Source organism: Schistocerca americana, chromosome 2 (assembly GCF_021461395.2).
Source record: "Schistocerca americana isolate TAMUIC-IGC-003095 chromosome 2, iqSchAmer2.1, whole genome shotgun sequence".
Taxonomy (NCBI): Eukaryota; Metazoa; Arthropoda; class Insecta; order Orthoptera; family Acrididae; genus Schistocerca; species Schistocerca americana.
In genome coordinates this window covers 329,600,504-329,614,127 of record NC_060120.1, presented here as the reverse complement: position 1 = coordinate 329,614,127, position 13,624 = coordinate 329,600,504, and the positions used below count along the sequence as shown (strand labels likewise).

The window sequence follows — 13,624 nt, the reverse complement described above, 5'->3', positions numbered from 1 at the left end:
TCATAAGAATAAATGTGATGTAAACAAACACAAATGCAGTAATTGGTCAGCAGCCATAGCTCTCGTACACTGGTGGTGTTCCGCTCTTGGAAGGAGGTTGAACTTATGTATTAGATATCTTATTACTGTGTCACTACAAATGAAACTTTTAAGACATTCTGGTGAATTAACAGCCATCCAAGTTTTTCATAATCATACTTTAGCTACGTAATTTTTATTTCAAAAATCTTGGACAGTCACAGTCTCTGTAAATGCCACTTGTGCTCTTATTGTCCCGCTGTTCATATGTACTGCTTCCTGCTTCATATAGAAACACATGAATGGAATACCGTTAAGGAGAGAAACAAGTTTTTGTTAATGTTTTTCAAAGATTATGGAGAAAAATCAGCTTTGATGCTTTTCGAGAAACACTTTGTCATAAACATAAGTAATGTATTACAGTTATATGTGGCATGATTGGTAGTGTCGTAGAATGATAACCAAGTGTGTTGGTGGGCAGCGGTTTGCTACCTGTCATGGTTTATCTCTCTCTTTTTTGTTCAGTTTGAATACCTGACTCATTTAAACATGGAATTCATCAAATATATGGTACTTGACTCATACTTAACGATCATTTTTCAAGAAAAATTCCTAATTACATATCGCATGCAAAATTCTGGTTTTCATTGCTAATACACATTCTGAATTGTCAGTATTTTATAAAAGACTGTTGAAGTTAAGAAAACATTACACAATTAAATTTTTTTGAGAAAAACAAAAAATCAAATACTCTTTGAATATGCCTGTTGGTTTGTACGACAGATGTGGTCTCACATGAGCCAGAGTGATAAGCGTTATAGAAACATGGAAAACAAGAATTTTCACGCTATCGAGCACTCTGTACAGATGCATCATATTTACAGTTCTCACCTTAACACTGCGATCTGGACCCAGTGGAATTGATCTGGAGCCAAGTTAAGGAAGGTATTTGTCGATAACAAGACATTTAAGTTGCTGAATGTACTGGAACTAATGCACAAAGCTTTGTGACTCTTCAGTGCCGAACGATGGCGAAATGCAGAACAGCACTTCATAAAAGAGGAGTAGGAAATGTGAATTTTTTGGTGGCTTGGGATTCTGTTACTGATCGCCTCATTGTCAATGGAGCAGTACTGAAATGTATTCCTCGTAGTCCAATACAGAAGGAGCTCAGAGATTACCAGATGACTGAATGTCTAATACCTTCAATGGCTTCAATATTTAATGTTGCGGTGAAATTCTGGCAGCGCACTTTTGCACTGCACATCGTTCAGGCAGAAAAATGGCCCTTGTGAAAGTCAGGAATTTTCTTCACTCTTGTTTCTAATTACAATACTATGTCAGCTAAGATTGAGTGCATGTTATGTTTTCCGTCCAATCACCGAAAAAGCATATCACCCAAGTTTTACCATTATTTCCATCTGTTTAAAAATTAAACGACATTCAAAATTATATTGTTCTCTGCTCGTCTCTTTTTACATCTTTACAACTGTTTCGTCACTGCAGGTTAGTTAGATCACTTTCCTGGACAGTTCTGTCCAAGTTAAAAATGACGGTAAAGCTGTTCCACCATATTATCACTGAGTCGATGTGCGCATAACATACAGCATAAAACTTATCCTTAGTACCGTACTTGACTGTACTCAAGACAGATTGGTTTCTGCTCCAGGTGATACAAAATCGAATGAGGTTCCAGCAAACATGAATGAATACATAATGTAATGTTTACATAAGGATAATCCAGCCTGGAGTTTCCATTGTTTAATCTATCCTTTTCATAATATTGTCTTTATTCCATCCTGGATCCACCATCATGTGAATTTGTTCTTTTTTATTTTCTTGTATTTCAGTAAGTTTTCTTAAGGACAATCAACTCTCTTGGGGGGAAAATAGCTGTTATTTTGACCTAATCAGCAGGTTTTTTGTATTATGCTTCGTACAAAAAGAGGTAAAGAATGTGGACATGTGGAAAGATCAAAACCATGAAAGCTGATTTCATGTTTTTAAGCATTGTGTATTGTTATGGCATTGATTTTAAACTGAGTATCATATTTGGTGATAAAAGCCTTTACCCAGTTTGAAATATTTTTGTAGCATGTCTTTCCTCAGATTGGAAGTCCTCAAGAAGGTACAACTTTTGTGTCTTCCATCCATAAAATGTACTGTTAGAGCATAGAAATTAAAGGTATATATAGCTGTCCACACTTCATTGACTTTGCAGCAGTCAAATAATTTTTTAATTTTATCAGGTAACTAGGCATTATAAAGTTTGATAATATGTTTCAAATTTGTAAATTATATGTTGGACAAAGTACATTCATAGATATTTTTAATGTTGAGTGTTTAATGCCGGAAATCTATTTAATGTGATTGGCTTAATAACATTGACAAAGTTACATATGGATTATTGAAAATGAAAAGCATTGGAAGTGGGAGCATTACAAAAAAAAAGTAAATGTGGACAGGAATGAAAGTACTGAATATATATCGAGAGGAAGGAGAATGTCATCTCAGCCGAAGCGTACATCCCCAGGGAAAATTTGCAAGAACTGATTTCTTGAATGTCTGGGATGATTTTGATCATGAGTATCTTCCTGACTCACATTGTTCCAGAGAGACTGTTGGATGCACATTGTTCTAGAAAGACTGTTGGATGCCTGGACTTAAGTTTGATGAGGGGCCAGAGAAGCAGGAAGTTATCTGCTGACAGTAACAACTTTTTTTTACCAGTTTGGTGAAATGGTATCATACATTGCTGGAAGCTCACGTAGGTGAGGGCAGTGTGGTTGACTTATGTTCAGCAACAGCAAAATATGTCAAATGGAAAAATTAAAGTACTATTAATATGCACTATTTAACCAGTTAAAACTAGAAATGAAAACAAATGTACACACAGTGTATTCTTTAACTAATACATACATTAGTTACTATAAAAAATATCCATGGTGAGCTGAATTCGAATGGGGAATGCTGTGTCGAGAAGGAATCAAGTTGACCTGCGAGCGTAATCAATGAAAGAGCCAAGATCACAAAGAGTTGGATCACTCGTGAGTCACCGTTTGATCCACTCTGAGCAGTAGAGGAGCAGAGAGTGGCTGGCAGGACCTAGTTCGCCCACTCTGTGCAGAGTCAAGAGCTGTAGGTGAGGCGGGTGGTGAGTGTCTGCCAGGAGCTAGCTCACGTGCAATCCGTTCTGTCTGGACTCAGGAGTGGTAGGAGAGCAGTGATGAAAGAGCCTCGCGAGTTAATTCCTTGAGCTCTATCAGTTCCAGTGAGGTGCTGAGGTGGTAATGCAGCATTATGTAGAGATGAGCTATCTTTGATTTAAGGTATGTAGACACTTACATACATATCTCCCTCAGCATATTTTTCTCCAGATAGAGATGAATTTCTTACTCTAATGGTTAATGCCATATAGATTATTTCAACAGTTGTGTGGGACACTGTTGCACTGTCTACCCAAGAACTTCCATTCCATCACTGATGACACTCGAGAGACATTTCGGATCTAAAGAGCTACTGCTTCTTTTTTCTGAGTCACCAGTCACCCACTTCATAGAAGGATCTAGCTCAATGAATTAGTTCAGGAATGAATCACCCATATCTAATAGTAATGCGGCACAAGGTGGCAGCACTGTTGACCTTGTGCAGGGATGCGGTTTGCGAGAGTGCAGCGGAACAGAGGAAGGGGAGAGGCTGGGGAAGAAGGAGTGAGTGTGGGAGGAGTGAATTTAGAGGGTCCAGTGGCAGGTAGGAGGTAGGCGTGGGGCAGGTGACTACCAAAGATCTGGGCCAGGAGGATTACAAGAACAAAGGATATGTTGCAAGGATAACTCCTGTATACATAGTTCTGGAAAGCTGGTGCTGTGGGCAAGGATCCAGATAGCTTGAGTTGTGAATTAGCCATTGAAGTCAAGTATGTTTTGCCAAAAAACGTGTTCTGCCAGTGGGTGGTCAGGGCAGTCACCTGTAGACGGTGGCCATTTATTTGGATGGAAAGTTTGTTGGTGGTCATGCACAAATAAAATGCTGTGCAGAAATTGCAACAGAGCTAGTATACGACATGGCTTCTTTCACAGGGGTTCCTGCTTCTAATGGTATTCGATAAGCCTGCGATGCGGCTGGAGTTAGGATGTCGTGGATGGGTGATTTGGACAGGTGTTGTACCTGGGCCTTTCACAGGGATATGAGCAGCGTGGCATGGGTTTGGGAGTGGTTGTGGCATTGGTATGGACTAGAATATTGCTGCATAGATTTGGTAGTTGGTGGAATGCCACTTAGGTGGTGTTGGGAGGATGTTCCTTATTTTGCAATAGCTGAAGTCATGATGGAGGATATGATTCAGTTTTTGCAGTCCGGATGATATTGGGTGATGCGAGGATTGCTCCTTTGCAGCTGGTTAATGAGGGTGGTGAGAGTATTAGATGCATGAGGAAATATGGTGCGGAAAATCTGTGGACCATTTTTGGTGCTGTAGTCGATTGGTGTAAGTTCATCCGTGAGTGCTAGCAGATTTGTTGCCAGCTTTCAACCTCGCCACACGGCACAGCTGATGGTGAGACATTGCTGGCCATGCAGTCCTGCCTTACGACGTACTTGTCTTACAGCAACACTGAGCCAATACCATAGAGAAGTTTACAAAATCACATTACAAGAGGTAAGCGTGCAAAGCTGCCATGCGCAGCCCACTTTCAGGGATCAATGCTGACTCAACTATAGTGCCTGTCTGTGAATTCCTCAGTGAGACCATAAACACACTGGGCAAGATAATTCTTGTCACTACAGATGTGCTGCTCGCAGTTGGCCAGACTATAAGTATGAATCGAAGGGATGACAGCTGTCAAATTAGTGTGTTTAATATGGATCTATCAGAGAGGAGGCGGTCAGCATCCAGGAAGGTGCCACGTTAGGCTGAGGAGACCAAGGTGAAGTGAATGGGAAAGATGGTGTTCAGGCTCCGCAGGAATAAGGATAGGGTGCCTTGTGCAGATCATGAAGAATCATCAATGAACTAGAAGCAGACATGGGGATTGGAGTTTTGCGAAGCTAAAAAGGCCCATAAACAGCTTAGTGTAGGAGGGTAAATAACTGAAGAGTAGTCCAAGAGAAAACAAATCCATAGTGAGGTTCTGATGAATGAGATAGAGAGAAGGTGTAGGGGACTATTCATGGTAAATACAGCACTGGCCTCTGAGATGCAGAGTTGTTCCTTTTATATTCAGACCACCAAAAGAGGCATTGCCGACAAGAAACAATGAGAGTTGCGTCTGGAGCCCCAGACTGGTAGTGTCCATGATGTGCACAAATAATTAAGTGGTCCATAAAAATGTCGGGGGGGGGGGGGGGGGGGGGGACACCAAAATTATCCAACAGTTCAGATGATAAAAATATTAATGTACCAGTATTACTCATTATGTTTTTAAGTTTGACCAGAATTCTCCAGCAGTCTGTCCCCTGTACAACTTGAACATCCACGGACATTCATTCTGCAGTGATGATGAGCACGTGATCACATATCCCTATATTTTAATGACTATCTTCACAGACATTAGTTACCTTGACAGAAACTTCTCCAATCACAGCATCTTATACCCAGAACATTCCATTCTTTCATAGAGTGCATACTGTATTATCCCTTGTAAGCCACATCTCAAACGTACTCACCTCACTGTACACAAGGGTTTCTTCTTCCTTACAATATTTTGCAGTGAGAATTGCCTCATTGCTCATGCACCCTCTTTGCTTCCTTCTTTGTCTCATCACACTTGCCATTCCCCTACCCTCCACTCCACTCACAGAATAAAAATTTGAAAATTGTAAAGGTCCCCATACAGTTATCATGTAGTTGCACTATTCATGGCTCCAGAACACTGATCCAGTATTTGATCATTTTGAATATCCAGTGTTATATCTATGACAATATTACGAGAAGGATAGGTTGCTACTCACCATATAGAGGAGAGAGATGTTGGTTAGGTTAGGTTAGGTTAGGTTAGGTTAGGTTAGTAGCAGACAGGTACACTAAAAAGACTGCTAAACATGTGAGGTTTTGACCAAAAGGCCTTCTTCTAAAGTGGACAACACACACCCATTCATGCAGGCACAACTCATATACACACACATGACCACTGTGTCTGGCCACTGGGGCCAGACTGTGAGCAACTGTGCATGATGGGAGAAGCAACATGGGTGGTTGGGGTAAGGAGGAGGCTGGGGCAGGGAGGGAGGGAGGAAGCAGGTTAGGGGTGGGGGACAGTAAAGTGCTGCTTTTGGGAGTGTGGGGCCAAGGTCGGGCAGCTAGATGCAGTTGGGAGATAAGACTGGGGGAGGGAGGAGGTAGACGAAAAAGGAGAGAAGTATAGGCTAGAGAGAGAGAGAGAGAGAGAGAGAGAGAGAGAGAGAGAGAGAGAGAGAGAGGGGTGGGTGTATTTGTGGACTAGAAGGCTATGTAGTGCTGGAGTATGAGTAGGGAAGGGGGTAGGTGGTTGAAGGACAGGGACTAACGAAGGTAGAGGCCTTCCCTGCCCCGCACCAACACTATACAGCCACCAACACATCCACTAGTGTCTCTTTCCGCCCCCTCTCTCTTTTCCCCTCCTCTACTTCTCTCTTCCCCCTTCCCTTATCTTTTCCACCAACCCCCCCCCCTTCTCCCCTCCCCGCCAAACCTCCCAGCTGCATCATTTAGCTGCATCATTTAGCTGCCCAACCCTGTCCCCACCAAATCTCTCCATGCTCCCACAAGCAGCACTTTACCCTGCCATCCCTCCCCCTCTCCAACCCAACCTCCTTTTTAGCCCCAGCCTCTCCATTACCCCCACCACTCAGATTGCTTCTACCATCACATGCAGTTGCTTACAGTCTGGATTCAGTGGCTTCAGTGGCTAGAGACAGTGATCTTGTGTGTGTGAACTGGGTGTGCAAGAATGTGTGTGTGTGTGTGTGTGTGTGTGTGTGTGTGTGTGTGTGTACTTTTGAAGGAGGTCTTTCAGCTGAAAGCTCGTATGTTTGACTGTCTTTTTTGATGTGCCTGTCTGCAACTCAATGTCTCCTGTATATGATGAGTAGCAATCTATGCTTTTCATAATACTGTCATTAATTCCATTCTGCATTTTCAGTATTATATCTAATTATTTTTGTACAGCTGAGATGGTTGCAGTTTGAAGAGAATAATATGAACAGTAGTATGTTTTCTTTAATTAACACCTTATATGATTATGCAAATTTTGTAAAGTAAAGTTGTCCTCAATCTCAAGTTTGGTTTCAACACTACATGGTCCTGTTGCAGGTGGTGAGCTATTGCCTTCCTCCAACCTCTGAACTAACTTATCCTGCAAATAATAGGGGTGCCTACAATTTAATATGAAATCTAAACCATGGTGCAGCTTGGACCTTTTTGTTCTAACAAATCATTGCCATTGAAGTTTATGAAAATAATTTGCTTTATGTATGATATTCATAACAACATTTGCACAGGAATGAGGGGTGGAGAAAAAAAATTGTTTAATTTTCTCCCAGAATATATGCCAGGAAAAACTGAAGAATCACAATTTGTTTCTTATAAAAGAATTTCCTTAAGAGAATTAGTCTAGATATTATGTGTGTAGTTGTTGTAATTAAGCCTAACTTTCCTACTGCCTTTTGAGAAATAATTAGACTTTTATATTATAGAATTTTGGGCAATACATTGTCATTGGTTTGTTTCAGGGCAACTATTTTTATGTTGGGACAGACAATAATAATGTTCAGGCATATACCTTCCCAGATGCGAACAGAGACCAGATTGTTACTAGATTTTCTGCTCCTGTGACCCATGTTGCTGTTAGTGAAAATGGGAAGAAAGTCTTTTCTGGGTCATTGTAAGTAATTCGACTTGTGTAAGACATTTTGTTTTGTCAGAAACATATGACAGCACCTGACAAATTGTATTTTGTAGTGACACGGAGATACACATCACAGATTTGGACACGTCTCAGTCACAGGTATTGAGTGGGCACACTGCACCTGTTCTCTCTGTTGCAGTCGACCCTGCAGAAAAATATTTGGTAAGTTTCTTGAACTTCTATGATTAGATTAGATGTACTTTTCATTCCAATTGGTCCATAGTGAGGGAGTCCTCTGGGAAGCATCTTCTCCATATTCCAATAAAACCTGCCACCAAATATTAAATGTTCAGTGCAGTTAGGTGCATATGATAATTTTATGGCTGTTGTAGCCATGCACCATCAAATAAAAAAATAAATTAAAAAACATTTTACAGCACTTATTATAAATAATCACATTAGTGCACAGACAGTACAGAAGTCAGATTTTACTCAATATTAGCATGTGATATTATTAACAACATACATGGACCTTGCCATTGGTGGGGAGGCTTGCGTGCCTCAGCGATACAGATGGCTGTACCGTAGCTGCAACCACAACGGAGGGGTATCTGTTGAGAGGCCAGACAAACATGGTTCCTGAAGAGGGGCAGCAGCCTTTTCAGTAGTCGCAGGGGCAACAGTCTGGATGATTGACTGACCTGGCCTTGCGACATTAACCAAAACGGCCTTGCTGTGCTGGTACTGTGAATGGCTGAAAGCAAGGGGAAACTACAGCCGTAATTTTTCCCGAGGGCATGCAGCTTTACTGTATGGATAAATGATGATGGCGTCCTCTTGGGTAAAATATTCCGGAGGTAAAATAGGCCCCATTCGGATCTCCGGGCGGGGACTACTCAAGAGGACGTCGTTATCAGAAAAAAGAAAAAAAGAAAACTGGCGTTCTAGGGATCGGAGTGTGGAACGTCAGATCCCTTAACCGGGCAGGTAGATTAGAAAATTTAAAAAGGAAAATGGATAGGTTAAAGTTAGATACAGTGGGAATTAGCGAAGTTCGGTGGCAGGAGGAACAAGACTTTTGGTCAGGTGAATACAGGGTTATAAACACAAAATCAAATAGGGGTAATGCAGGAGTAGGATTAATAATGAATAAAAAAATAGGTTTGCGGGTAAGCTACTACAAACAGCATAGTGAACGCACTATTGTGGCCAAGATAGACACGAAGCCCAAGCCTACTATAGTAGTACAAGTTTATATGCCAACTAGCTCTGCAGATGATGAAGAAATTGAAGAAATGTATGATGAGATAAAAGAAATTATTCAGGTAGTGAAGGGAGACGAAAATTTTAATAGTCATGGGTGACTGGAATTCAAGAGTAGGAAAATGGAGAGAAGGAAACATAGTAGGTGAATATGTATTGGGGCTAAGAAATGAAAGAGGAAGTCGCCTGGTAGAGTTTTGCTCTGAGCATAACTTAATCATAGCTAACACTTGGTTCAAGAATCATAAAAGAAGCTTGTATATGTGGAAGAACCTGGAGATACTAGAAGGTATCAGATAGATTATATAATGGTAAGACAGAGATTTAGGAACCAGGATTTAAATTGTAAGACATTTCCAGGGGCAGATGTGGACTCTGACCACATTCTATTGGTTATGAACTGTAGATTAAAACTGAAGAAACTGCAAAAAGGTGAGAATTTAAGGAGATGGGACCTGGATAAACTGAAAGAACCAGAGGTTGTACAGAGTTTCAGGGAGAGCATAAGGGAATAATTGACAGGAGCGGGGGAAAGAAGTACAGTAGAAGAAGAATGGGTAGCTTTGAGAGATGAAGTAGTGAAGGCAGCAGAGGATCAAGTAGGTAAAAAGACGAGGGCTAGTAGAACTCCTTGGGTAACAGAAGAAATATTGAATTTAATTGATGAAAGGAGAAAATATAAAAATGCAGTAAATGAAGCAGGTAAAAAGGAATACAGACGTCTCAAAAATGAGATCGACAGGAAGTGCAAAATGGCTAAGCAGGGATGGCTAGAGGATAAATGTAAGGATGTTGAGGCTTATCTCACTAGGGGTAAGATAGATACTGCCTACAGGAAAATTAAAGAGACCTTTGGAGAAAAGAGAACCACTTGTATGAATATCAAGAGCTCAGATGGAAACCCAGTTCTAAGCAAAGAAGGGAAAGCAGAAAGGTGGAAGGAGTATATAGAGGATCTATACAAGGGCGATGTACTTGAGGACAATATTATGGAAATGGAAGAGGATGTAGATGAAGATGAAATGGGAGATACAATACGGCGTGAAGAGTTTGACAGAGCACTGAAAGACCTGAGTTGAAACAAGGCCCCTGGAGTAGAAAACTACTGACGGCCTTGGGAGAGCCAGTCCTGACAAAACTACCATCTGGTGAATAATAATTCCAATCCCAAAGAGAGCAGGTGTTGACAGGTGTGAAAATTACCGAGCTATCAGTTTAATAAGTCACAGCTGCAAAATACTAACGCGAATTCTTTACAGACGAATGGAAAAACAGGTGGAAGCCGACCTCGGGGAAGATCAGTTTGGATTCCGTAGAAATGTTGGAACACATGAGGCAATACTGACCTTACGACTTATCTTAGAAGAAAGATTAAGGAATGGCAAACCTACGTTTCTAGCATTTGTAGACTTAGAGAAAGCTTTTGACAATGTTGACTGGAATACTCTCTTTAAAATTCTAAAGGTGGCAGGGGTAAAATACAGGGAGCGAAAGGCTATTTACAATTTGTACAGAAACCAGATGGCAGTTATAAGAGTCGAGGGGCATGAAAGGGAAGCAGTGGTTGGGAAGGGAGTGAGACAGGGTTGTAGCCTCTCCCCAATGTTGTTCAATCTATATATTGAGCAAGCACTAAAGGAAACAAAAGAAAAATTTGGTGTAGGTATTAAAACCCATGGAGAAGAAATAAAAACTTTGAAGTTTGCCGATGACATTGTAATTCTGTCAGAGACAGCAAAGGACTTGGAAGAGCAGTTGAACGGAATGGACAGTGTCTTGAAAGGAGAATATAAGATGAACATCAACAAAAGCAAAACAAGGATAATGGAACGTAATCGAATTAAATCGGGTGATGCTGAGGGAATTAGATTAGGAAATGAGACACTTAAAGTAGTAAAGGAGTTTTGCTATTTGGGGAGCAAAATAACTGATGATGGTCGAAGTAGAGAAGATATAAAATGTAGACTGGCAATGGCAAGGAAAACGTTTCTGAAGAAGAGAAATTTGTTAACATCGAGTATAGATTTAAGTGTCAGGAAGTCGTTTCTGAAAGTATTTGTATGGAGTGTAGCCATGTATGGAAGTGAAACATGGACGATAAATAGCTTGGACTAGAAGAGAATAGAAACTTTCGAAATGTGGTGCTGCAGAAAAATGCTGAAGATTAGATGGATAGATCACATTGTTGTGACAGTGCCACGACATTTAACAGTGCCGCCACGACAGTACGTGCAAACGGCGATAGAGGCGCTCCGCAACTCGGCTGAGTGCGGGATCGCCACCTAGCTACGAACGGCGCCGGCCGCATGTCACGGCACGCCAGTCGAATGAGAGATACTGAGTTGTTATCATGTAACCAGCTATTGTTTCTAAGTAGGTTTTTGGCGACGAGGATGGGATATTTTCACTGCGTTGTGGATTTGTGTGTTCGTGACGGGGCAGACGTGGAACAGCTTATGCAAGCGCTCATTGAACAACAAACACAGCTGATGGCTGCTATTCAGGTGCTGTCGACGTCGCTTACTCATCGTCTGTCTTCCTCTTCTCCACCTCCATTCCCTCCTTACGACGATGCCGCTGAAGACTGGGAGGATTATGAGAAGAGTTTGCGGCAACACTTCTTGGCTTTCGGCGTTGTCGATGCTCCTGTGTGTAAGTCGTTATTTCTATTTTGGATTTCCCCACGGATCTTATCAGCTGCTATCTCAGTTAGCCACTCTGCGGGAACCTGCCTCTCTGTCCTTCCAAGAAATGTGTGACTTATTGTCTAACTATTGCCGGAAAAACACCCACGTCGTTGCCGCCCTCGTGGCGTTCTACCGGTGTCGTAAACAGCCCCATTAATCTTACCGGGCTTGGGCGGCGGAACTACACGGTCTGAGTAGGAAATGTCAGTTTGTCACGGACACTCATCATGAGTCTTATGCTGATTCAATGGTTAGGGATGCTATTCTACGGCTTTCTCCTGATAAAGAAGTTTGGCAACGTGCCCCACAACTGCCAAACCCGTCGTCGTCGGAAGTTCTAAGCATCGCTCAATCCTTTGAAGTGTCTCACGCTGCTGGCGCGCAAATAGATGCGTGGTGTGACGTAGGCGCTGTATAGTCAACTTTCGACACGGACAATTTGCCCGTTTAACAGGAGAACGAAGATGTGGTGGCGGTTCACTCGCGTAAACGACGTCGCGTTGGGCCGCAACGCTCGCAGCGAAAACAGCAACGACAGAAGCAGGTTTGATCCGCACTTCCTTCTTGTCCACGTTGTTTCGTACAGCATGACAGGGCCGCGTGTCCAAAGCGTTGGGCCACGTGTAATTAATGTAGGAAAAAAGACCACATTGCTTCTGTGTGTCAGTCCCTTAAAGTTCCTGTCGACGAGGACGAGGCATCGGACGTGGATGTTAACTGTGTGCTTTCTCAAACAAATAAGTTGTTTGTTAGTGTTTGTGTTCTGGATAAAGACATTCGCATGCAAGTGGACACTGGCTCTGCAGTAACTCCCATTAATTCTCGCACGTATTTGGAGTTGGGCTCCCCTCCCTTGTCTCCAGTTACGCGAAATCTGAGAACTTACAATAAACAGAAAATTCCTATCATTGGCCAGTTTGATGCTTCCACTGCCTACAAGTCTGTTGTTAGGCTCCTCACGTTTTATGTGGTGGATCATGCGGGCACTGATAACCTGTTCGGTTATGATGCTTTCCAGTTGTTCAGGTTCTCCATTGATGATGATGTGCACCTCATATCTGAGGATATTCCGTATCAACAGCTGGATGGATTGTGTTCTGAATTTTCGTCCGTGTTCTCTGCTGGTCTGGGTCGTGCCAAGGATTTTGAAGCCCACATTACTCTTAAACCTACAGCTCGCCCTAAGTTTTTCCGGGCACGCCCTATTCCAATGGTGTTGCGTGCACCTGTCAAGGCTGAGATAGACAGGTTAACAGCTTCAGGGATTCTCCCTCCTGTTACCTCCAGCGAATGGGCATCGCCAATCGTGGTGGTTTCTAAACCAAACGGGAGTCTGCGATTGTGTGGTGATTTTAAAGCCACCGTCAACGCTCAGAGCCTCATTGACACTTATCCTCTTCACCGTCCTGAGGAGTTATTTACCAAGCTCGCTGGGGGCCAGTTCTTTTCCAAACTTGACTTATCTAGGCGTACCATCAGTTGCTGTTGGATGCTTCTTCCAAGGAATTTCTCGTCATCAACACTCCTTGTGGGTTGTATCATTACCAGCGGTTACCATTTGGTGTCACTAGCGCGCCGGCCATTTTTCAGCTGTTTTTGGAACAGCTCACGGCTTCCGTTCCCGACTGCATAAACTATCTGGATGACATTGTTGTCACGGGGGCCTCCACTGAGGAGCACCTTCGCAATTTGTGTTCACTGTTTCGGGTTTTGCATTCGACTGGGTTGAAGTGCAATCTGGACAAGTCACAGTTCTTCCAACCATCCATTGTGTATCTTGGTTTCCACTTGTCCTGTGAGGGTATACGTCCTCTACGTCAGCACGTTGCGGCC

The 13,624-nt window shown here is 42.3% G+C and overlaps 1 protein-coding gene across 3 annotated transcripts in view; it reads left to right on the top strand.

Annotated features, from left to right (window-relative positions):
* LOC124595578 (WD repeat and HMG-box DNA-binding protein 1) overlaps nt 1–13,624 on the top strand; it is a 200,119-nt gene that overhangs the window by 17,993 nt on the left and 168,502 nt on the right. For all 3 annotated transcript variants that reach the window (XM_047134369.1, XM_047134368.1, XM_047134367.1), the window contains exons 3-4: nt 7,726–7,877; nt 7,955–8,063. In XM_047134369.1, the coding sequence (XP_046990325.1) occupies nt 7,726–7,877; nt 7,955–8,063 (261 nt within the window). The remainder of the gene's footprint in view (nt 1–7,725; nt 7,878–7,954; nt 8,064–13,624) is intronic.